This window comes from Parasteatoda tepidariorum, chromosome 1, assembly GCF_043381705.1.
Source record: "Parasteatoda tepidariorum isolate YZ-2023 chromosome 1, CAS_Ptep_4.0, whole genome shotgun sequence".
Lineage (NCBI taxonomy): Eukaryota > Metazoa > Arthropoda > Arachnida > Araneae > Theridiidae > Parasteatoda > Parasteatoda tepidariorum.
The window spans coordinates 39,036,674-39,064,149 of record NC_092204.1 but is presented as its reverse complement, the minus strand read 5'-3'; the positions used below and the strand labels follow the sequence as shown (position 1 = coordinate 39,064,149).

The 27,476-nt window shown below is 28.5% G+C and overlaps 1 protein-coding gene across 5 annotated transcripts in view; it reads left to right on the top strand.

The window, feature by feature from the left end:
* Positions 1 to 27,476, top strand: part of LOC107447019 (peripheral plasma membrane protein CASK) — a 584,473-nt gene that overhangs the window by 455,111 nt on the left and 101,886 nt on the right. For all 5 annotated transcript variants that reach the window (XM_071178932.1, XM_071178937.1, XM_071178935.1 and 2 more), the window contains 2 exons: positions 2,800 to 2,877; positions 5,994 to 6,080. In XM_071178932.1, coding sequence (XP_071035033.1) covers positions 2,800 to 2,877; positions 5,994 to 6,080 — 165 coding nt within the window. The remainder of the gene's footprint in view (positions 1 to 2,799; positions 2,878 to 5,993; positions 6,081 to 27,476) is intronic.

Here is a 27,476-nt window from a genome sequence, read left to right as displayed (position 1 = left end):
ATAGATCTCTATTTTAGTATTTTGTCGAAAGCGCTTTTTTTCACGAATTTATATACTACGAATTTATTTGACGATTTTTGATTTATATCACGAATTTATTTGTTTTATTATTGTTATTAGTTATTCATTGAAAAATGAGTCTCAGTCGTGCTGTTACGCTTTAAGATTTTATACTATAGCACATTTCTAATAGGTTTAACGAATTACATTTCATTTATATGAATTCAAATTTATTTTAATGACTTAGTATTTACTAAAAAGATGTAATTTCTTTTTTTAAAAAAAGTTGTTATATGGATTTGAATGATTGTTTTGAATTCTTAGAATTTTGTGCATTTGCAATGTACCTAAGTTAGTAGCGAGCGAAGTGAGCTTGGTTTGCGAAGCGAACCATATAAGATTGCGTAGCAATTTTCGGGGGTTGGCGAGCGTTAGCGAGCAGGTGGCGCAGCCCACTAGAATATAAAATAATATCAGTTTTTTTGCCCACCAAGTTGTAGGATTTTCTTCTTTCTGTTACAATCACTCCTCAATGTTACAGCATTTATTTATTTATGATTCTTATTTAAATAGTCCGAGAAGAAAAGCTCAGTTTTATGCAGGAATGCAACCGATATGTAGCTAATTATTTTCATTTCTAAGCAACCCATGTGAAATCTAATAAACTAAATTAATCTCATACCGTTTGTACTTCATATGTAACGTTTTAGTAAGTCACATTCTGCTCAGACGTAAATAACATGTCCAATTAAGTCTTACAATAGCTCCATTTCTGTAATAAGTTTTCTATTCTAGGTACAAATGAATTGTTTCTAAATGAGACAGACGCTAACAGTAATTGAAATCAGCTCTTGCAGTAAATGAAAGTTGATTTGAATCACTGCTTTCGGATACACGGAAGCGAAAGGCATTCGATTTCCTCGTTTGTTTCCACACTCCAATAGGGTCGTGTTTCCGTGGTTTTAGAAATTCTTCAACCTTTCCATTATCAGTTAAACTATTCTATATCTCTTTAACGGAGAGTTAGTGAATGAAACTGTTAACCTTTCTAGTTATTATTTAGAATAGGAAATGACAGACGAAGTCACAGTTTTCAGCAGAAAGCAATACTCAATATAAGTGTTGCTTTTTTCTCTCGTAAATATAATAAACAACTCTGAAATTGAGACAGCACCAAAAATAAATTTAAATAAAACCGTATCTATGAATGGTCATGAAAATAAGGAGTTATTAAAAGCTTTAAGTTGNTTTTTTTTTTTTTTTTTTTTTTTTTTTTTTTTTCAGTTGTCAATCATTTCGTTTATCATTTATTCTCAAACTTTTTTATAATGAAAAATTTTGAAAACTGAAATTATTTTTTGAAAAAGTTGTCATGCATTATTACGTCATCAAAAAAGGGTTATCATTATTATATTATATTTTGTATTATGAGCTCTACGTTGATCGTTATTATTTTAGTTGTTAATCATTCCGTGTTACATTTATTCTCGAACTTTTTTATGATAAAAAATTTTAAAAATTAAAGCTAGTTTTTGAAAAATTTGTCGTGTAAAGTACATTACGTAATAAAATAAGGAGTTGTAAACTCTACGTTGATCTTAATTTTTTTAGTTCTTAATCATTCCGTGTAACATTTATTCTAGAATTTTTTTTATGATCAAAAGCTTTAAAAACTTGAAATATTTTTTTAAAAATTTGTCATACATTTCATCATAAAAAAAGAGATTTTTTATAAATAAAATTGTCGTGCAAAGTTCATATCATCTAATAAATTGTTATTTTTTAAGTTATTAACGTATATGTTTTTAATTATTTTATTATTAATATTTATATTTATTCATCCATTTAATAATAAACAAATAATATTTATTATTAACGTTTAATATTATTATCCAACTAAATATTCAAAAATATGTTTTGTATCTTTATAAAGTTTCTTGTATTTGAATTGTTGATATAAAACATTAGAGTTTTAGGTTTCTAAACACAAAAAAATTGAAAAAGAATTATTCATTTTCAAGATTTTAAAAGTCTTTTTCCTATTTATTGCATCAATAAGTATAAACACTATTAAAGATTCGAGGGGGGAAATTATTATTATTGCATGAAACGCTTAAGATAAGAATTACAGTTTACACAGCAAAATCTTCGACTTAAAACTATTTTATTTAATATTTGATTATTTTTTACTAAAATACGGATGCCGAAGTGACATTTTTAGGTAATATAAGATTGCTTTCGAATCCGTGATTTCTATTTACTCTTAATGTAAAATAAATAAGTCATTACCTGTTTTCAGATGTTTTAACAATTTAATTATGTATTTGTATCATCGTTATTTATTTGTTATTAATATTAGTAGCCATACAATATTAAATTTAAAAAACCGATCTGTTTTTCATTGTTATTTATTAAATTTTTATTTATTTATTTTTTATTTTATTTAATTTTTTCTTCTTCTTCTTATTATTATTATTATTGTGGAATTTTACTTTTTATTTGAATTAAAATGTTTAGCAAAATCAATATCTAATTGCGAATAAGTTCTATAAAATGGTTATATTTGATAAAGGCAAAAAATTTAATAGTTATTCCTGTAGTTAATAGCAGAGATACCTTTAGTACATACTCAAAAGAAAAGGAGAAATAAACTTTCAAGTTCAAAAATAAAATGTGATTTCATGTAACATTTTGTTTTAATGTTTTCCATATCTTTTATATTTTGTTTTTTGATATCTTCAAAATAATTTAAATATTTTAACGTATGTGCAACTAATTTTTATTTCATTTCTTTTACAGTTATATGATAGAATTAATACTCGTTCCTACAGTCCCATCAAGTGCCCACCGTCCGATGCCTTGGAAAGAGCCAAAGAAGTGAGTTACTTTATAGATTTATTTATAAATCATAGGTGGCAGCACCATATAAGATTCAGTAGATGAAAACATGCGGTATTAAAATATCATCCACTATTAAAATCATTATTCTTTTGAAAATGTTCTAAAAATTTGCTCTCCGCGAAAATGAACTGTTCAGAATTAATGAGATATAAATAAATAAATATAACAATCTTTTTACTAAAAATATGTTACATTATTCCTTTAAAATGAACTTCCCATTTCAAAAAAATATGAAAATAAACGTGAAGAAGATTTTTGAAGAATAAATTTCTATATTTTATTTTTAAATTACTTTTAAATAGATAGCTTGCAAAAAAAAAATTATGAGGCCTAAATATAATGATGTTCTCTCTATATATATGTATCCATGCATCATTGAATTTTCTGTGAAATAATTTTATTTTAAATTTGTTTGCTATTTTTCATTTACATTTTAATGTTGTAGGTATTTTTTTAAATTTATTTTGAATAATATATGAGGAAATTAATGCTAATCTTCGCATTAAATCTTGAATTCGTACTTTAATAAAGCTTTTCATGAAACTTTGAAATCATTTTAAATAGGGATAAGAAACATGTGGTGCTGCCATCTCTCCTAAAAAATATATACCATATTTATATTTATTAAATGGAATTCCAACTTCATACATAAATGATATAATTTAAATTAAATACTCGATCTTATACTAAAAATTGTGATTCAGAGTTACTTATAATTATTTTATTTCTTGTTTGTTTTAATGTTAACGAGCTTAATATACGTTCACCTTAAGGGGCGAAAAGTAAATTATCAATAAACTAACATTAATCAATACTACGAAATCATGCTCAATTATAGTTATTATTATTTTTTGTTGCGCTTCTCGGTGGCTTTACAATATTAGATTGAGAAAAACAGTTATCTAGAAGTTCATCGAATAAAAATAAAGATTAACTCTATTCTGGATCATTTGACGTTATTGCTAATGGCCAACTCATGATGCTTGAAATTTACCACAATCGAGTAATTTTTTTCTGATCCTTATATTCTCTCTCAGATACCATAAAGTGTATTACCTCGATACCTATGTTAATAAATTTGGTATATTTTAATGCAGTACTTATTACCACAAAACTGTTGGAACTAGTTTACGAAATTAATTAAGCATTACTGTCGTAATTGTAAACAAAACAAACACATGGTTTCAGATAACTTTAGAAATACTTTTTCGGTGACGTCACATACCATACACGTTTATCATTGAACTTACCTGATATAACGAAAGGAAATAATTAAGCATTAAGAAACGTGCAATAGATTCTTTTTTTTTTTTCATCTAATAGCTAGCAAAAATCACTGATGTTTTTATTTTAAGCATTTGAAGAAGAAAAAAAAAGAATTGCCTACAGTTTTATTTATGACAATGGCTATTGCTAAACCCATGAGGAAATTCATTTTTCAGATAACTCTTCCGAACGATTCAGTTGAAATTTTTGAACCATTTTTTTGGATTGCAGGCTAAAATTCCACCTTTTACCTGCTGTCCAAATTTTAAGACCTTAAAACACTCGCGTTAAGGCGTTATGAAAGGAACAAACTCTTCATTTTATTATTATAGATTTTTAGATTTAAAGTATGCTGTCAAAGCAATAATCTTACATTATAATTATACACTAACACGTTTTGTTTATATGAAATTATCGCAATTTCTATTCAAAAATATATTTATTTCAGCCCCTAATGGTATAAAAGAATTAAAAATAGCAAATGTGGAATAAGCAATAATGCAATAGTAATATGAAATTGTATCTTTACTTCAAATTCAGTCTCATCAAAGTAAGGATGCATTTTTGTTAATTTTTTACAATTTCATTCGAGACTTGGGAATTCCCTGAGGCACGAATGACTGGATATTATTAAAATAAAATTACTAACTGACTTCTCAATTTACGTATAGAGTTTTAAAAAAAAATTAAAAAAAAAAAAGAATATTATGAATCGGTATTAATTTCACCAAGCAATCTTGCATAAAACTTATAGGCATATACTGACACAATTGAACAGCATAAAATAATTTCAGCTTATTGTCATTATATGAGTTGTTGTCTTTCTCGATAAATCTACATTATTAGATTAAAGGAAATTAATATTTAAAGAAAAGATGCATTAACTATACTTAGTATCATTGCACACGATAAATGATGTAGCACAACCCCACCACGGACAGTCAAGGTCAAGTCAAGTTAAGCAACTTAATCAAGTAATTTTTCCGATAAACTGGCACTTTATCATAAAAACTTTTTATTTTATTAAATTTTCGATAAACAAAAACTAATGCATGGTTGTAGTTACTTTTCAAAATACTAATGCGCTGATTTCGTCCTCATATGCCATCCTTGTTACTTATGCTTATTTTTTATAATGAATCAAAGATAAATACTTATTAATGAAATTTCAATAAATATCTAGTAAAACTCATTTTTGATAAAATGAAAATATGAGGTAGCAAACATCACTGATGTTATGTTTTAAGTAAATGTAGAAGGGAAAAAAACATCTGCATTTTAAATTGCAACAATACGTAATGCTAATCCTATAAGAAAAAATTCGCTTTAGACAAGCTTCTCGCGAAAGAGCAAATTAAAAGTTTTTAGAGTCCCTTGTTCCCGCTGTCTGTCTAAATTTTAATACACTCGCACAAAGGGTTCTGGAGTTATTAGAGAGATACACAGACAAATTCTTTTTGTTGTTATTATAGATTATGATTTATTGTTCTATGTCTTTCGATATCATCTTTAACCTATGTCACTGTCAGATTGGCTTCCGTCATTAAAATTATTTAAAGTAGTATAGTTTAATTTGATTGCGTAATTTGATACTGTCAAAACCACGAACCTTTGCTAATTACTTAGAGACTAATTACTGAAATAAACTGACTGTTTTTGAAAACTCCAAAGCATGTGTGTTATCAAACACTATGATACAATTTATTTATTTTTTTAGCATTAATAGTCATTTGGGAAACACATGACTGTAATTTTTCAAATAATTAGAGATTGTTGTGAAAGTTTGGGTTCTGATTTAAAATTTTACCTGTATTTTTTTCCGTTAGGTGCTTGCAGAAATTGAAACTTGGCCCGACGAAATGGATCCGGACATTCAAGAGCTTCGAGACATCTTGTGCGACCCCCACTTCCGGGTGAGTTACAATTTAATTTACTGTTAAGTTTATTTTTCGATTTTATCTTTTCGTCATACAAAACTGCGTACTCCCTCTCTATTTCAAACACTGTGAAGACGAGCTCTAATAACGGATTGTGTTGTAATTGAGTTAAAATGAAATTTTCTCCTGTAATCGAACTGTTCAATGTTCAATATACTCGTACTCTTGTTTACACTTAAGGCCTGGTTTCTTAAGATAAGCGCCTTCTCTAGGCGTCTGCGGGAAGTTGACGTACCGTAGCTCAGCGTGAGCAGTAGGTTCAACGCAGACATTATCTCGCATTGCGCATGCGTTAATAACTTAAACAAATATTTATTTTAAATTTATATTGATTTTGCTATTGTCGACCAGTGCTTTAGAGAACAAATAATGACTTTGTCCAACAAAAAACACATTATAGCTCAGCTAAATGAAGAGGAAGAAGAAGAAGCTATCTTCTTCGAAATCTTGACTGATTTCAATGCTCTGTTGGATGTTGTCAGCCATTGCTTCTGTCGTTAACGTTACGTTGTAATCCAACTGCAGTTGATTCGGACGTCAGTCGTCATTCAAGCTGAGCGTTCGATGACGTTATGCTGTTTAAATCACAAATTGACCAATCAAGGGCTAGCGCTCTCTTCAAGCTGACCTGACTCCTGTCCTGACTTTACTTTAAAAATAACTGCCAACTGGACTGTGTTGAGGTCAGGGACCTGACCTCTCATCAAAAGGTCCTGGGTTCGAATCCCGAACAAGACATGGATGTCTTTTCATTCTCTGTACTATATGTCCTTACTGTGGGAGCAACGTTGGCCCACCTAATATGGTAACCTGAAGGAGTGGCCAAGAAATTTGCCTTACCGATACCTGAATGACAAGGGTCAATCGGGTGGGCATTGGGAAAAAATGCATTAAAAAAAGCTGAACGAGTTTTGTGATGCCATCAACCATTTAAGTAGTAAAATACTTTACATATTTGCATTAGCTATTTATATTATACTTAAATGCTTTACATAGTTGCATTAGATATTAATATTATGCTGACTTGGGCAAGTTTTCTAGCACATTTAATGGGAAAAGATATGTAATGAACAATTTCCTGATATTTCGATATTCTAAAGCTCGCTGAAATGTTGCTTAGCATGTTCTTCGATTAAGCTTTTTAATTTGAAAGAGAAGAAAAATCTTTTTTTTTTCTACATCTTAGCCTAACAAGATAAGGACCACATAACTATAATAAATGACTTTATCTGCAACTTTGAAACAGATACTTTGTTTAGATAGTAAACAGCCGGAACATGTTCCCTAATAACAGCCGTTAAGACCCTTTTGATAACTTTTCTAATTCTTTAGGACCTGAAAGGAGGTTAATAGCTTCGGATTTCTAGAAGATTTCCCATCTAAAAACTCTGAATCAAATGACATTTTTTTACACTCTCGGTAGTTGATGGGTTGACCACTTCCTGTTCAGAATGAAACCGCTTATTGCGGTGAGAGTAACTCCTATTGAACTGATATTGATTGGGCTCACTGACACATGGATCCAATAAAAAGCTTTTAGTGGGCACTTCCATTATCGATCAGATCACGTGACGCACATTCATCAAACTTCCTTACCTCACAATGGTCCCTTTGATACAAGAAAAAGAGGAAGACCCAAAGACATATACTTTGTGTTACACATCCATGAAAAGAATTTATAAATGACTGATCACTCAAGTAACTCTAAATTCCTCTTAATTTAACTGATTAGCATTGATATATGAGGTGTTTTGTTTCTGAAACAAATCAAAACACTTTTTTCTTCAAATTTTGTGCATTCCCCACTGATCTCTAAAAGAGTGAAAGTTGAAGTTATTTTCGAAGGGTGAAGACAAGGTTCGACAGCCGCAAGAGCAAAGGATATCCTAGAAGCTCCCTTCTTTGTGGTAATTACTTAGTTTAGTAGTAATCCCTGCTGAGGACACCCTCTGCATCTTTAGAAAAAGAAATTTAGGAGGGATACTTTAGTGAACTCCATAAAGAGGAGTTAAAACTCATCATACTTCGTAAGATGAATTTCATGAAATGAAAATAGATTCCCATGCTAAGAATTTTGTTAAGAGAAATTAGTCTCAGAATTTCGGTCCTTAACACGTTGACTAGCAGCTCAGCTCGTAGTGACAAGGGAACTCATGGATCAAATATTGGGAGAAATTTGACTTCATGATGGAACTAACCCGCATATGCGTTACATGGAGAGAAAAATCACGAAAAGCTCCCACGGTTAGCCTGACGACGAGAGAACTCTAACCCGTGATCCATCTACCACTGAGGATATTTTACGGCAGCACAACGGTCGGGTGCGGAATTCGTATCGATCAGCCATTGCTGCGATTCAAACTCGGTTCACCTCATTGGAAGGCGAACTCTCTATAATCTAAACAACCACAGCTCTACTGATAATATAGTAATTCGTGCAGTTTTATTATAGATACTATGGGGGGAGGTTTTTTACGGACCTTCGAAAGGGATAATTAGCAGAGAAAATCAATTGATTGTGGTGAATTTTGACTATCATAAGTTGGCCTCGACCAACAGCACCATGCCAAATGGCCAAATGATACAGAACACATTTAACTTATTTTAATGGGATAAGTCAGTAAAAACGTGCTGTGCTGAATCTTTATAACGTAAAGCTACCGGCCAGGACAAATAGTAAAAATAAAAAAAAGCTGTTTCTTTTTATTGATGAGGAAATATATCTGTGTCAAGATCTTTAAAGAAGTCTTTAAAGTTATCTTGTCCAAACTCAGAACTATACGTGGACATGAAAAGTATCGCAAGTTGGTATCCCTTCACATACTGCAAGTATTTTTCCACATTGGTACAGCAACAACTATGCGGATTTTTAACCAAAAGAGAAATAACACCGTTGTACTAATTCTGTGCATATTAATAATGCAAATAAACTCAAAATACTTTTAACCATGTCTCAAACTTTTTTGTTTGAAACTCTGTGGGAACTTATTGGAGACCTTGTTGTCACCGTAAGTAGATTATACAACATTCGTAGCAAGTGATTGTAATAATAACAATAATAGTGATAATCGTAGCAATCAGTAATAAATGATATATTAATTAATCATTTTTAATTTGCTTTAGTTTATCAACTTTTGATGTTCTTTTTTAATAGTCTAAAACTTTTACATATTATTATGTTTCCTTCTCTTTATTAGAACAATGAACCTAATTGCATTTTCGATATTCAGCTTACACCATTCATGCATGCCATATTTTACACATAAAATAACCTTCAGTAAAGATTGTGTAACAAATTATAACTTGCAACATATCTGGAGAAAATCTATTTTCTAATCAATACGTTGACCGGAAATTATCACATGCCCTTTCAGTAATCTCTTGCGAGTAGTAATGATCGCAATCATCACGAAACTAATATCATCTCAGAAATTACTATACAGTAATATAATGCCTGCTATAAATTTCATTTGTTTTTCTATCAAAAAATTAAAAATGATTAAATTTTAATTTTGATAATTTATTGAAATTCAATGCCATCTTCTTCATAAGTTCCCAATGCATAGAGCCAACGAATAGAATTAATCGATTTATAGAAACATCGTGAATCATATTTTAAAAAGCAGTATTTCGATTTATCGAGAAGATCATCTTTTAATACAATTATCGAACATTCGATAATTGTCAAGAACAATAGTATCACAATTATTATCAACAACGATAAGTATCGAATACAATAATGTCTCAAGTATAATCTATTACGAAAATTACCGAATACGATAAGATCTCGAGTATTCATTATTAATTACGATTGACCGAGGTTTCATTATTGAATACGATATTATCACAGTTTAAAGCTTGCAAAAAAAATATAGCTACATTCGACTGATATTTACATCTCGGGAAATTATATTGTTAATGGATGCCTACAAGTGACGTCATCGTAAATCGTCGCATTTGTCAATCGCGTTCCACACACACGCGTGACGTCGCTTGCAGGTATCCAATTAAATCTAATTAAAATCATATAATTAGGCACAATCATCTCACTTCTTCTCAAGTTGCAAGTACTTAATTACAATAAATAAATTATTACACAAAACTGTCAAATGACATAAAAAATATTTAATAAATTGTTCAAAAAACTTTTGTTTGCCTCTGCGTTGATTTCCCATAGGAATACAGCAATTTATTAAGGTTTTATTTTTGAAAAATATGTTTGTTTTTTCTATAACAACTATTACTATCGTTGAAAACATTCGTATAAAAATCTACTTGCTTACAAGTGTTTCAATATGTTTCTTAATTATTCCGATACTTCCTAAAATGTATTTCTGATAACGATCTCAAGAATTTAGTTATAAAAACAGCACTCAAATAAATGATTTAGCTCATGATAATATCTCAATTACTCCATTACTCTCGTTTATTCCTCTATATTAAGATGGGTTTTTTTTCTGTATTATAATACTTTCTCTTATCTTTTTCTTTTTGTCGAGTAATTTTTTTTTATCTTAATCTTATTTATTCTTACATGTAATTATTTTTTCATGAAGTGACTGTTTTATTAGATAAAAGAAAAAAAATATATGGCGGGAATGCCAACATCCAAAATTGAATTATTTTTTGCGTTAATTATTTTCGCACGCATTTATAACCCCATTTGTGAAGTTGCCATGCATCCATTTAATCAATTTATCAAATTATACTAAAAGCAACTTTATTGAAACTATTTATTTTATTCTTAAAAAGGAGTTTAATTAAACAAATATGCAAATGGATGTTTGACTTTTTTTTTAATAGGCATCAGATTTGATATTATATTAATGCCCGTTCCTAGCGTTGTAATTTTAATCCATTCCCAGAAGACTAAAGTACTATTGTATACTTGTAGGAATAATTTCAATTTCGTGAGGATTTTTGATGGCACTAATCCGCATTTGCGTTACGTATGGATAAAAACCAAGGAACCCTCCTATGGTTAGCTCGACAACTCATGATCCATCTATCACATGTGATATTTTATAGCTGTTACAAGCCGACAAAATCATTCAGTGTTAACTGTTAATTTATTTACGAAAACGGAACCAAAAGCGTACTTCCTCTGAATAAACATATATTTTTTTACATATTTGAATTCTTGACTTTCAAAATGCCGCAATCTGGGAAATATAATCCCCATAGTTTGATCAGGAGAGCGATGAAAAGTTCCGACCCTTAATGTTAATTTCACTTTTTGCATTTTTAGTCATATTTTTAAAGCTAATTAAGCAATTCAAGAAAAAAACTCATAAAGCCCATTTACCCAAAATTAATTCCATGCAAAAAATAATTTTTAATAATTATTTATTATTAAATTTAATTGAGAATTAAAATATTTTAAATTAAGGGGTATGAATTTTTTTATACCATATTAATCTACATATTTTTCTATAGAAAAATCTAACGTTTCAATTGTTATTATTTTGTTGTAAATACCGAGAAAAAATATAATTAATTTTTCTAAAAAAAATAATTTGGTGACAATGAAGAAATATTTAAATGGGGCAATTAATATTTAAACGTGGTTAACTTACGATGAACTTGACTTACACGAGCGTAGCATAAATTTTCATTCTTATTTGTTTCGCTAATAACCGATTGCTAATCTTTCTTTTATTTTTTTTTAATTATAAAATGCTGTATTTTTCTTTTAGTCGCCTAAAAGTTCATTCGCAATTTAGTAAAGAAATTTGAATAAAGCATTTTATTGGATAAAAAGTATTTTATTCAACGACTGTCAAGCTTTATGTTTCTGATAGAATGTGATTATACATCAGATAATGATTATATTTAATGTGATTATTTTTTAGTTTGTTTTTTTCAATAATTGATATAATTTCAAGAATACACATACGTATACATAGATTTAGAATAAGATATTTATCAATTTCTTCATTATATATTTTATAATTATTTATACGAATGCGTAGTCAAAATTTTTATTCATCCTAAAATTTTTCAACATCTTATCTATTGTCTTAATCTTAAAATAAATTTTTAAATTACCTGTCTGCGCGTGTTTCGCAGAACTATTTTATCAATTATTTAATTAAATTATAACATTTCTTAAAATTTTATACTTTACGCTAACACGTATATTATTTTTTCATTAATATACTAATCATTTTTTAGTACTTTATTTTAGGTTTTCCTTTAAAGTAAACTTCCTTTTTAAATTATTGTCACGTTTTTATTAAAAAAATATTGCTAGTTGAGAATAAAATCTTGTTAAGAAATTAAAAACATTCTACCATTTAAAATTATTCGGTGCAAAACAGTTGACTATTTACTAATCACACTTTTTTCAAAAAATAAGATAATTTATTGATTGTCCTTTTTTATTGTTTCTTGTAACTTCAGCATAGATTATCTAAAATATTGTTGATGTTTTATAAGTCACTACAAAGAGTATAAAGATATCGAACAGAAAGAGCTGTCGAATACGTAGCAAAAATTTTTAAGCGTCTAAAAATATTTAAGTATCTTAAATGTCGTCCTAACATCTTAATTGTGAAATTAAATTTTTAATTACCTGGCCACGTGTGATTCACGGAACTATTCAGCTACTTATTTCATTATATTTTTTACTCTTTCTTTTTGCTACCACGTAGATTTTTTTCCGATAATAAGCTAAACTATTTTGTATAATTTTTATAGGTACTTAAAGTGTTTCTTTAAGTTAACACTCGTTGTAAGTAATAGCTAAGTTTTTTTAGCGAGTCTCAGAACTATAGCCAGTTAGCTGATAAGATTTTAAAAACATTTTCTGTCTTAAAATTACTCAATACAAAACGTCTGCCTGATTGTAGTAAATAAGTGCACCCTTTTTCCTAAGATTGAACAAACAACTTATTTATTTATTTACTTTATTGTTTCTTATTTGGTTGGTTTGTTAAAAGTAAATACATATTAATGCAACTCAAAAAAACCACAAGTTTGCTTTGTTTTTTAAATGAACAAATTCGAACCGCTATTTTATTTTGACGTTTAAACTTATATATTACACCTTTAACTTTAAGAAAGCTGCCCTTTTAAAAAAAGATGTTGAAAAAATGTACTTTTGTTAAAATTATTTTTCCACCTTAACACGATTCCCAAGATATTATTATACAGTAAAGCTTGTGTAAGTTGACCACTTGTTGTGCATTGTTTTAGTGGTCAACTTAGACAAGTGGTCAACTTATAGGGTCATTGTTTACTTTTTCGTTTCCCATATCATGTTGCTATATATTTATTTTTATTTTTTTACTTGACTTAAAAATTTTATTCAGAAAATATGCAAATGAATATCTTAAGAAATGTATTTAAACCTGAATGAACTTCAATTTGATACACATAATTCTAATATTTAACTAATTTTTTTTTTAAAAAATTACTTCGTTAGTTATGCATGTGAAGCGTTTAATAAATATAATTTCTTAAAATATCAGAACACGAAAACATGTAATTTGAAAACTTTAACAAAATAAAATTATTTGAACTCTTTAAAATTTATTTACTACACTTAAAGATCAAAGACCATAAATAAGGGATCAAAGCATATTTCAAAACATTCATTTATTCAAATGCTCACTATTACAACTGGAAGAGCAACCTGTTTTCAATGAACGGATGAAAGAAATGGTCAAAAGTTTACAGTTTGTTTACCTTACAGTTTCCCCAACAGATGGTCAATTCACAAAAGGGGTTAGATTAGCTTTCTACAATATTTCACCAAACAAGTGAAATTTTAACATACATTGCAAAAATGAGAGAAAATTTTCTGAATTTTTTTTTCTTGTCAACTTATGAGGGTTTCAGAATAGAATTTCATAATACTCCTAGACAAAATTGACTTATTTCAGTGGTCAACATACAAGATAGACAGGTGGTCAAGCTACAAAGGTTTTGCTTCTTTATATTATATAGGAAAAATTCCGTTCTTGATAATTGAGGTCAACTTACGCAGGTGCCCAACTTACAAGGGTGGTCAACTTGGCAGGTTTCACTGTAGCATAATTTGTTATTAGGAAAATACCTTATTTTGTTAAGCAGCAAATAGTAAAAAATGAAATTTGAAAAAAGAATTGGAAGCCTTGCCAATTTTAGAATCATCATCTGTTTTGAAAAAAAATTAATAAAAAATATGCAATTTTCCAAATTTTTTGATAAAAAAATATTCTGCGAGAAGAATTAACATACTTTTTTACAGAAACTGTGAATATCGATTTTTCCTATATTTCTTCATAAGAGGATAAGAATGATATTGCTCCTAGGAACCTACTCAATTATTTCATTAATTAAGGAATTAAAATCTGTTTGGACGAAACATATCATTCCTTGAAAGCTAAAGTGAGAAAAAATTTAACTATTATTTATCTAAGCTTAATCCATTAATTTAATGGTAGCGGTATCAAGGTTTAGGATATGCGATGAAGCCCCGTTTATTATTATACTATAAATGCATTGAATCATATAGCTTCAATAATTTATTTTAAGAAAATTATTTTATAATTTTAAGCAAATGAGGATGTAAAAATGAACTCGATCGAAGAACGCCTAAAGTATACCCGAAAATATATATCGAATAAACTTTGGTATCAATAAATAACTTCAAGCAGAACGGAAACGCTAACCTACTTGAAATAGCGCAGTCCTTGTTACTATTTAATTTTGATTCCCGGTGCTAGGGGACATTCCATTTTCACATTCGACTTTTGAAATTTCAACTGTAACAACAACAAAAAATTTGTCCTTAAAAATGTTATTAAGGTTAGAAATTTTAAAAAAATTATACTGAATTGATATTTTTAGATAGTAGTAACTAATTATTATTTTTTTTAACTTAAGAACCTATGCCGTTATTTTACGTAAAACCTATTTCAATATCGCGAGAAGTAATTTAATATACTGTGTTACTAAATGAATAATCCCAAGAAACTGAATTGAAAAAATTAAAATTTCAATGATTTGAAAAATAATAGAGGATAATAAAAGTAGACATGTTTTGAGCGTCCAATAATTGACGTCGCAAGTTATTCACGCTTGACGAGTTTTGAGAATGGGCGCTTATAATTGAACGTTCGAAACATGTCGACTTTTATTTCATATCTTCATTTTTTATGAAGCCAGAGAAGTTTTTATTACCAATTATACTGTTTTACACTTGAGTTTTGATCATTATTTTGATAAGGATTGCTCGTAAAAGTAAACATAGGCATTTTAATATTTTAATGCGATTCATGTGGTCTTTAAAAAAGTAAGAGAACCGTAGCATCAATATTGTAACTATGAAGCTGTTTTTAACTTTAAGATTAAAATTTTGAAGACGGATATTTTGAATTTATGAAATTGAATATTTTATCTTTTATGTTTTTGAGCCGTATCAGATATAAGTAAAGCAAGATAGAAATCATAGTAGCCGTATTTAATGATAAATGTGGCTTATCGTTATTGAAGAACGTGTGTGTGACATCTTATGGTGAATTAGCAAAGATAATTTTCAGAATGCATCGAAACATCCAGATGCTATTTGCAAATCATCTTTTTCCAAAGAAAACCATGTAACCCAAATATCTGACACAATGGAACGATTTTTTAAACTAAGACTCGTACAATATGGAACATATTATTTCAATATGTTATATATTATTCTTAAAATTTTGTATATAGTTAGAATAAGTTATGTAAATTTGATTTTAGTTTGAAATCTTTACATAAATGAAGTAAAAACAACATAAAAAAAATCCGAGTAATGTTAGATAAAAAGTTATTGTATTCAAATTTTAAAATCATAGAAAATCATAAATAAATTATTTATTGATTCAAATTTTCTTTTTAAAGCAAATAAAAAAGAAAAAAATCTTTGCTTTTTGGTCAGAAATCAGCTGAAAAATTGCCTCTTGCCCAGAAACTCAATATTTTCGATTAGCTATTAATAAATAACCTCTCCGAGCAATCATAACATTATTTTAATTTTTTTTATATAGTCTGAACTTGGTTGCTTAGCAATGGAGTAAAATTAAGTTTTCCTCTCTAGAATTATTCTATGGGTTATCTTTAATATATTCATTTGCGGTTGCGACTTTGCTTGGCTGTTTTTTGGGACTGTTGCCAAATATAACTTATTAGCCCCGCTATTTATGATCCAATCTTTTCGAAATTTTGTCTACCTTGTCTATTTTAAGGGTCTGGAATCGAAAAATGATTTTAAAAAAAAAAATCTATATTTATTCAGAGAGAGTGGGTTTTGTGTCTGATTCCGCAACTTAATTAATAGTTAACACTAATTAGCATATTCGAAATCTCCCCCAGAAACCATTAAGATTGACACTTAGTACGTGAAAATCCGATCATTGAAACGGAAGTTATTCAAGGTGATATTTTTTTTTTTTGTCTACTTTACAACCGGGGAAAAAAACGAAATACTATGAAACCTAATTAATTTTGATCTAATGACCGGATTTTCACTTATAAGAACTCAAAAAAAAGTCAAATATTTTAAAACAGTAATATATATTTAAAATTCGATTTCTTGGCACTGATTCGACGTATTTCGTTCAAATTTTATATTTCCCATATAAAATTACATTCTGACTTTACAAAAATGTGTATACCGTATAATTCAAAATTATTTCAACTAATTTTAAGTGAAATATTAAAAAATAATGAGTAATTGTTAAAAGTTATTTTTTACATGGAATTATCTTTGAATAAACAAATTCTTTTAATTGATTTCAAAACATTTTCAATACGCTTAAAAAGTTCTTCAGATATAGCGAAATACGTAAAAAGTAAACTTATCATTAAAGATTCCAAATTTCTGACTATTCTCTTGCTCAAACTATTGGGACCGTATTTTCCAGATTGCGAATACGGCTACTACCTTATTTTAAGTGTCAAGAATCTAAATACGTTGAAAAAAAGATATATTTTATTCAGAGAAACAACGTTGTATGATTTCGTAACTTTTTAATCGTCTGCACTATTTAATTATACCATATTTGAGATTACCCATGTGAACTACTAAGTTTGAGCCCTAGTACGAGAAAATCCGATCAATGTATCAAAAGTTTTTCAGGGTGTTCGTTCTATTTATTTATTTATATATTTGATTTGTTTTTATTCATTTTCATTTTATTTATTTTTTGCGTGCTCATTGCACACGTTTTTGCATGCAAATTCAAAAGCAGCGATGTTATTCGCGCGAGCAAAACATTACGAACTTTATAACCGAAACCGAATATAAAAATCAAATTCAATAAAAACTGAAAGTTCTTTTTAGTGTAAAAATAAATGCGAATGCCTTTGGAAGAAGAGAACAACAAAAAACAAGTCGGTATTCTTTTCTTGAGAAAGTTAATTTGATCTGAAACAAACGTTTCGCTTCAACAAAAAAAACTAAAACTTACTCTAAAAATAATGCTAAACAAGAAGTGAAGCTGTTAGTGAGAGAAAAAATCGAGTTTCATAAAAATTTTGGCTTTTTTTTTAAGCAAGAAAATCCTCAAGTTCTCACTTTAAATTCGAAAACAGTGAAAATTATCCATGAAAAAAAAATTTCAACCAATAGAAGGAGAAAGTTTTTCTTCTGGAAAAGTTTTTTCTACATTTAATTTCCATTTTCTTGTTCTTTTTTTACTATTTTGTTGAGTGCTCTTGAATTATTAGAATTTTTTTTTCTCTTCGAATTGTATTTTAAGACGAAGGACTGGAATTGTTTTAAATAAATTTTTCCAAGGTAATGTGAGCTGAAAAACTCTCTTTTATATATTTTTTTTTATGTTTTAAATATTTTATAAAAGTGTGTATATCAAATATATTAATGGAGTACTTCAGAATATAATCAAAAAATTCAATTGCTATTTCCTTAATGCGGCATAAGCATTTTTTTTTTATTTGAACGGTTTGTTTCATTTTAAGTCCTTATATTTTTGCAGTATTCTTCTTCTTATTATGATTAAGTAGTAAGTAGAAGTATTATTCTTACGTTTTCGACTAAATGGAATCGATATACATGGTATTTTACTTTAAATGAAGAAACTTTTTTGTAGAATACGTGGGTTTAATGGAATTTTGTTAAGGAATGTTAAATAAATAATTGAGAAATTAAAAAAAGAAAAAAAAACTCTGTATAACGGTTTAAAGTTATTTGTTAGAAAAAAATATTAAATGGAATTCGAGTTATATTTTTAAAGTATCTTATCAAAATAGGCTCAGGAATTTTTTCTTGCTGAATGCTTTTCTCAATCCATAAATTGATCATCTTCTAAGCATAAGAAATATTTGTAATATTCGTTATAGGGCGGAAAAAAACGAATCACTTTAAATAACTTTTGGTCTAATAATCGAATCTTCATGCATCGATTTACCCAATCTTAATAGTTCAGAAGTATGACCTCAAATTAACCAATTAGTTAGTACACATGATATTTTAAGTTGCGGAATTACGTACACACTGAATAAATATACAATTTTTTTTTACCTATTTGGATTTCTGAAAACAAAAATAGCCGAAATCTGGAAAATACGGTCACAATAGTTTCGTTAGGACCGCGGTCCAATATTTGGACCCCTTAATGTTAATTTATTTTTTTGTGTATTTCGCCGTAACTGGAGAACTTTTTTAATGAATTTTAAGCAAAATGTTTGCACATAATTATGAAATTCGTTTATCCAAATTATAAAATTTGTTTTTCTTTATAAGATTAAATTCTTTAGAATGATGTAAAATTTATATATACCTTACAATTCAAAATTGTTTCTACTCTTATTGAATAATGTAATTAAAAAATAATAAGTAATTATTAAAAGCTATTTTTTTGCATGGAATTTTCTTTGGATTAATAACTTTTATAATAATTACAAAAAATTTTTCGATTCGTTGAAATAATTCTCAAGAAGTGGGGAAATATGCAAAAAGTAAAATTAACATTAAAGGATCGAAACTTTGGACCGTTCTACTGTCCAAATTATTGGGACCATATTTCCCAGATTGCGGCTATCCCTATATTTCGAGGGTCAAAAGTAGAATTCCGTCGAAAAAAGGTATGTTTATTCAGAGAAAGTACGTTTTTTTTACTGATTTCGTAATTTAAAATATCGTCTGCACTAACTAATTAACATATTTGAGGTCACCCCTACGAACCATTAAAATTGATACCTAGTAAATTGAAATCTGATCATAAGTTCAAACGTTATTCAGGGTGATTCAGTTTCCTTTTCTTTTTCTCTCTTCTGAGTACTTAATAAAAACACTCATACTATAAAACTGAACGCTAAATGTGCTAGCTTTAAAATTGTGAAGCTTCTTAAATTTGTAATGCTTTTCCCTACAGTTTTTCGCAATGTCAAGGGGAAAAAACGTGTTGAATTAGTTTAATTCCTTATTAAAAATTATAATTTGTGTGGCAAATATTTAAATAAATATAACTGTAATTTAACTTTCTTCTTTAAATCTAATATATATTTAGATCATCTTCTTTCTCAATGTGTTTAAAAATTTTACAAATTCTGCGACTTTTATAAACATAACAAGGTTTTTTCTTAAAGAAAAAATTTAATCGTCTTTCCAGCATATAATATTTATATACGAAATTATATAGCTTTTACTTTAATGAGTAATTTCTTCATGATTTTATCTATGTTAGAAGCACAATTCATTCTGCGTATAAGTTTTGGAAATTTTATTTCCAGAAATAAAATTATTTTTGTTTCAAACCTGAAATCGATTTTAGCTTTACTTAGGGCTTTCTTTTTTCTTGTCTGACGCATTAATCCTTTGATAAATTGCACAAAGTAAATCTGGAGAATATAAGGCCTAAAAAAATAAGATTTCTTTTCCCTGTAAATGACTAGAGATAGAGTTAAATAATGAAGACAAAAATCACTCCTCCAGAAATGAAATATTATCTTCAAACTTCTCGGCAATTGTGTTCCCTGTGGGCTTATATTTTTGTCTTCATTTCCGGAAGTTTCTCTTTGAATACCGGTAACTATCACGGAGAGTTTTCAACAATCTTTTTACATTGGATTGCTTTTGTTCTGTGACGAAATTTATGTTCACACTAACTATCTGGAAAATTAATTAAGAGGATGTAAAAATTAACGCTCTTTAGAATTGTTATGTTAATTAAGAGTTTTTAAAACGTCTTTTTATTAAATAATTTTCATCCTTATATCATTCATTATATGTCTTATTTTATTGAAAAGTATACGACAAATCGAACACATATTTCAAGCAGACAATTCTATAAATAGCGGATTTTCGATATCGTTTTCTAATTTTCAATTTTAAACTTGCATTGTTACATGCGCAACACGTAAAAATAAAACGTCTTCATTTCCGGAAGTTTCTCTTTGAATACCGGAGAGTTTTTAACAATCTTTTTACATTGAATTGCTTTTGTTCTGTGACCAAATTTATGTTCACACTAACTATCTGGAAAATTAATTAAGAGGATGTAAAAATTAACGCTCTTTAGAATTGTTATGTTAATTAAGAGTTTTTAAAACGTCTTTTTATTAAATAATTTTTTTCCTTAAATCATTTTTTATATGTCTTATTTTATTGAAAAGTAATACTTATACGACAAATCGAATATATATAAATATCAAGCAGACAATTCTATAAATAGTATATTTTCGATATCGTTTTCTAATTTTCAATTTTAAACTTGCGTTGTTACATGCGCAACACATTAAGAATAAACCGCTGTAATAAAAGGAAAAAGTTACTCCGATGCAGAAGTTTATAAGTTTAAAAAATTTTATTTCCAAATCGCTTTTATTTTGTTTTTGTTAAGTAACTGTGAAATGGATTTTAATTTTTTCTTACATTTTTCCTTCTTTGAAGACTTGAATCATTGATAAATTATATAAAATTAGAGCTAGTAAATATTAGGCTTAAAAATATGAAATGTTAGATTTTATTCACTAGTAAATAATGAAGACAAAAGTCAATACTCTAAAATTCGTCAATTCTCGGCAATTATATTCCCTTTGAGCCAGCTCAGGGGATAGAGCGTTCGCCTTCCAATGAGGTGAACCGGGTTTGAATACCAACAATGGCTATTCGCTATGAATTCCGTACCCGGCTTGCACCAACTACAGTGCTGACATAAAATATCCTCAGTGGTTGACGGATCATGTGTTAGAGTCCCTTTGCCGTCAGGCTAACTGTGGGAAGTTTTTGTGGTTTACCTCTCCATGTAACGCAAATGCGGTTCCATCTCCATGTAACGTTCCATTAAAAAGTTCTCCACGAAGGCAAAATTTCTCCCAATACTTGATCCAAGAGTTCCCTTGTCTTCTGGATTGGGTTCAAAATTACAAGACTACGGAGTTGAACATTGGTAGTCTAAACTCAAAATTGGATCCGCTGTTCAACTACGGTTGTGTAATAAAATAAAATTACATTCCCTCTGGGCTTATATTTTTCTCTTTATTCCTAGTTCTTATATCTACCGCTATGAATAAGCTTTGATAACTTTTTTTTTACTTTAGGTGTTTTTTTTTTTTTTTTTTTTTTTTTTTTTTTTTTTTTNTGTTTTTTTTTTTTCTGTGACAAATTTTGCGTCCTCAGTAACTACATGCAAAGATTAATAAAAGGGAAACAAAAATTACTCCACTTAAAAATTTTATTTTTTGAATTGCTTTTTTAAGGTAAATTATTTTTTTCATATATATATCTCCTACTGTAGATACAAGAAAAGGAAGCATTTTTTTTTTTTTTTTTTTTTNTTTTTTTTTGCTTTAAAAGAATTTAGTTATAAAGCATAAATTAACTATAATTGTGATATTCATACAAAGAACAAATAAAATGTCATAGATATTATTGAAATGTAAGTAGACAATTTTGTGTATAACAAGGAAGTTGAATACCTTTAAAATGTCCGACTTATAAGGAGGCTATTAAGTAGAATTGATTATTTGCGGGGGATTAGCTCATCGGATAAATGTTTAGATAAGCTTAGATATTTAATCAGTAGACTTCTATAATGTTCGATAAAATTCATCCTTTCTAAATAGCTTTAAACTTTGGTATTTAATATAGAGAAGAGATTAATTTCTACCGTGTTGTGAATTTCATTACATCAATATTCATCCATATTGATCAAAATTATAGTACATTTATTTACACGAAAATCTACAGTTTTACTGCCTGAAGTAAAGATATAATTTTCAGCTATAAATGCTTTCTTGCCGTGAAGAATTATCTGGTCATTAGAATAGACAAATAACAGAAATGTTTTATAAGTTATTAAACTTTTTTAAAAATCGCCAATTTGGTGACATTTTTCCATCTATATCAAAATCAATGCCTTATTCTCATTTTTTAAAATTTTTTATAAACTCAGATAATACAACATTGGAGTAAGTTTTTAAATATTAAAAAAATTAAAGCTTTTCATTTTCTGAAAACTTTGGTTTTTTTTTCTATCTTCTGTTTTGCGCCATTTTCAGAATAAGCATCGAGGGCGCTGGCTTTTAGGCTAAACTTGTACGACCAAAGTACTGAAATAATAGTACTAATATAATACTAGTACTGAAATAATTGCCCTGAATTTACTCATATTCTCATAAATTAACTGAAATGCTTGGGTTTTTCATAATCTTCAAATTGTGTAATTTTGCTTATTTATTATTCTCATGTTATGATTAAATAAAACTAAATTCGTCAATTTCATTCCATTTGAGGGCATTCATATGCTTAGTCTTCCTTTATATGATTATTCTTGCAGAAGTGCTTTTGCCGTTTCTCCATTGTTCGTTCTTCATGTTAATGAAAAGTATATTGCTTCCTAACCCTAGAGGCATACGGAAAAATTCTTCATACTAAGAAGTAATTACTAATGACAATGTTTGTCTGATAAGGAAATATGTTAAAACATTTTCACGATTCTGAACAATCGCGACTGTTGGTTGCAGCTCTATAGCTTAGGGCCTTTTTAAATGTGATGTCGGAACAATTACTTCTTTGAATAAATACAAAATAATTTTGATTTCATAAAACAGCCATGCATCATTCCTTTGCTGTCTCTGTATGCATTAATCTGCAATTCTGCAGGAAACAAAAGTGATTTTGATTCTCGAATATTACTCAAAGAAATTAATGTAATTGATGAAAGTTGAATATTTCAGACTAAATGGAATTCCGTTTCTTAAAGAATGACTAGGGCAAAATTATCTGCACGGATGCGCCATTTAATTCTCGGTGTATTGAGTTCGTTGCGATTGTAAACAGATTCTATATCATGCGTGATCGTCTGCAGAATTGAATGATTCACGATCACCTGTTCTTGTTCTAAGATGACGGCGGCATATCTGCAGGTAATGGAGGGGAGAAATATTAGCATTTCTGAACGAGAAAGCGTGTATATTGAGGATTGTATTTTAATGAGGATGAAAGGATATATACCTCCTTTTGGATTAAATTCTAACCCCCTTCACAAACTGGAATCTACATATCCACGTGTCTGTCAGATACTTCCGCGGACTGATTTCATTCGACTTGTAGAATATTTGATCAGATGCTGTAAATGTAACTCAGAATAATACGCCATTAAGGGAAAACCACATTTAATTTTTTGTTTTTCTTCTTGCACAAGTTTTTCGTATCAAAACGTTTTTTTTATGTTGTTAATTTTATTGCATATGATGATATTAATCTATATACACAAATTACACACTTAATTTCCAATCGTTTAATTATATTTACAATCCATAAACATTTTTCTTATTGGTTTATCGGTGTTTTAAATTAAACTGTAAATGATTCAGTTTTGTTTAATGTTTTAAAGATAACTACAGTGACGTTCGCTAGCTTATAGCTCTAATAAAAAAAATTGTTTATTACGCATTCTGTAATACTCAATTATTTTTATTCGTTGCGTCAGATTAAATGAATGATCAGCTTGATCGTGGTAGCACAGACGAACTGCGTCACTAAATTGGTATTTTTAAAGTAGTCTGAAACGACGTGTGTATTTTGTTTATAATTTATGCTTTTTGAACGTGTTACTATAAAACTGAATTATTTAAAAGAACGGTAACTTTAATTTTAAAAAACATTTGTACTGAAAAGCGAAATTAATGGAGAAATGGTACTACTTCGTTGAGGAGAAATGTAAAAAATATGCCAATATTTGATTCCACGTTCCATTTAAAAAGATTCCACTGGGTTTTGCTCTGAATTCTTTTCGTCGAGTTAAGATATTTATGAATTCATGTTTCAAATAAATTTTTTAACATTAGGTTTGATATTTTCATGCGTTTTGAAATTTTTTGTACACAATTACAAATCAATGTGTATAAATGTTATCAAAGTGCGAACAAGTTTAATAAACTGTTTGTCCATATTATCAGTTAAAATAAATGGTAGGATTTTGGAATTAAGAAACATGTACGACTTAGAAAGATTCTTAGTTCTTACACTCTTACCTCAATTTTAACGAAATCGGTCGAATAGTTTCTGAGTAATAAATTTATGTCTCATTAATCTCTTCAGGAAGCACATTTTCCCTTCTCAAGACCTATTCGACAGATTTCGTTCAAATTTTGTCATTTAAAATTATCTAATTTAAATTAGTACAAAATTTAGTTAGCCTTACAATTCAAAAACTTTTAAAACCATTATTAAAAAATAATTTTTGTCTTTGAATTGAATTTGGATAAACGAATTTTCAAAAATTTGATTCAATTACTTCTTGCTTGAACTAAGCAAGAAGTAAAGTTACCAATAAGAAGCTCGAGCTTTCAATTCCTTCGATAAACTGACTAAAGTATTGAAACCCTATTTTCCAGATTACGGCTCCACTTCAAATTTTTGTGGTCAAAATTCCAAATACATCTAATAAAAGTTATGTTTATTCTGAGAAATTACGTTTTTGGATCTGAGTCTGTAACTTCATTATGCAGTATTTAGTACTAACTACATAAATATCATATTTGAAGTCAAACCATTAAGATTGGGTTTAAATACATGAAAATCGTTTGGATAAAAGTTATTTATAATAATTGCGTAGTTCAAAAAATAAATTCATCTTACTAATTTCAATTGGTTATAAATTTTTTGACCACTGCTTAAAGTACAGATTCATGTAATTAAATGTTATTTATTTATAATCAAAATAAATCACATTTATTTAAATTATACTATTACCAAAAAAATAATAAAATTCAGTTGAATCATCAGTATCCAAAGTTAAAGGGGAAAAGATTGATTTTTGAAAATAAAAATTCGCCTTTTCCTATTTCTTATATTTCGGAATAAAGTCATTCTTTATTTCATCTCTAAACGAAAAAACAAAAACTATTTTTTTCAAACATCACAATTCCTTTATTCATATCCTTTTGCTTTCATAGTATTTTTACATTCATTGTTTTGAAAACATACTTTATATGTTTTGTACTTTTAAAATACTGTTTAGTTTTTTTTTTTTCTTAAAAGAAAAAGAAGTATCTCTTCATATTTGGAAATGTGTTGCATTCGTAATTTATTTGACAGCTTTCTTCCACGGCTTTTACTTGCGGCTATACTTCCCTGTTTATTGTTTTCTTCAACCTCGAAGCACTATAAAATGCCGGTTTCAATGCAAACTTTTATGTTTTATCAAAGAAGGAATTGATAGACAAAAATGAATAAGTCAGCATCTTTGTTGACGTTATTGTATCAACATTCTTAATGTATTTATTAATTTTACAGAACATCTTTAATAATTGTTTCGATTTCAAGAGGTCTATGCTTGTGATATATACAATAGTAATTAAATCTTTGAAACCTTCAGTTTTCATGTGGTTATCTTAAAATTATCTGACGAAATATTCATGCTAACACTGAACAGTGTAAATTACTTCAAGCTTCAGAAAAAAGGCACAAATCCTAGTTTTAGACTTAATAAAATTAAATGCTTAGATACTGTATTGTAGTTCTTGCCATTTAAAAATGCACAAAAGCTAAAGTTTCGAAATTTAATTCGGAGTTTAGAACTAATTAAAATTTATATTTAAAGTTACTCAGATATTGTAACTTTAAACATATTTAAAATTTTAAATATTTTAATTGTAATTTTAAATATCTTTCCAACTAAAAATATGCAAGAAATTAATTTTTAAAATCCAATTCAGAGTTTCGAACTATTAAAAATAATTCTGTATATCTTCTATATCATTGACTGTTTGTCGTCGATAATCGAAGGAAATCTATATTATTTGGTTTTAATTATTTTAGTTTTGAAAAACTAAAAATGAACTGAGTTTTAAAAAAAATGGAAATTCTGCAGATNAGCGCTGTTAAAAACGATACACTTAAACCATCATTTGACGAAATATTCATGCTAACTCTGAACAGTGTGAATTACTTCAAGCTTCAGAAAAGAGGCACAATTCCGAGCTTTAAACTTAATATAATTAAATGCTTAGATACTGTATTTTTCTTGTGTTGTAGTTGTTTCTAATGCCACTTGCCACACTAGCAAGCCTGCTTGGTGAAACCGAGCAAATTTAAAGGAGAGGGTACGTTTCTTGTTTTTCAGTGGCGCCATCTACGGGCAAGAATTCGTCTTCAGCCACACACACATCACAACCGTTTATAGGGCTGACCCATTCATACATCCATTCATTCTTACACAGATCGTAACTTTTGACCTGGATAAGAGAACGATCAATCTCCAATCCAGTACCCCCATAGGTATTGATTTATTGTGGGGACATGGAGGACTTTGCGACTCGACAGATTTAACGTGCATCAGTCACCATTTACTACACGGGGAGTCTTCGGTCGGCGGGGTTCGAACCCACGAACTCTCGGACATGGGCACTGCGCCCTACCGACCATTCTATCCAGGCCTATTTGTCTTGTGTTGTTCTTGCCATTTCAAAATACACAAAAGCTATAGTTTCGAAATTTAATTCGGAGTTTAGAACTAATAAAAATTTATATTTAAAGTTACTCAGATATTGTAACTTTAAACATATTTATAATTTTAAATATTTGAATTGTAATTTTAAATATCTTTCCAACTAAAAATATGCAAGAAATTAATTTTTAAAATCCAATTCAGAGTTTCGAACTATTAAAAATAATTCTGTATATCTTCTATATCATTGACTGTTTGTCGTCGATAATCGAAGGAAATCTATATTATTTGGTTTTAATTATTTTAGTTTTGAAAAACTAAAAATGAACTGAGTTTTAAAAAAAATGGAAATTCTGCAGATTGCCGGTTAAGATGATTCTGAGAAAAACGAATATCCAAAGTGAACAGGAACTGTTTTTCCTCTTCATAGCCCATCTTCACTGTGTATTAACTCTCGGGGAGGGCCCATTTTCAAAGTTGTTGATTTGTCAAA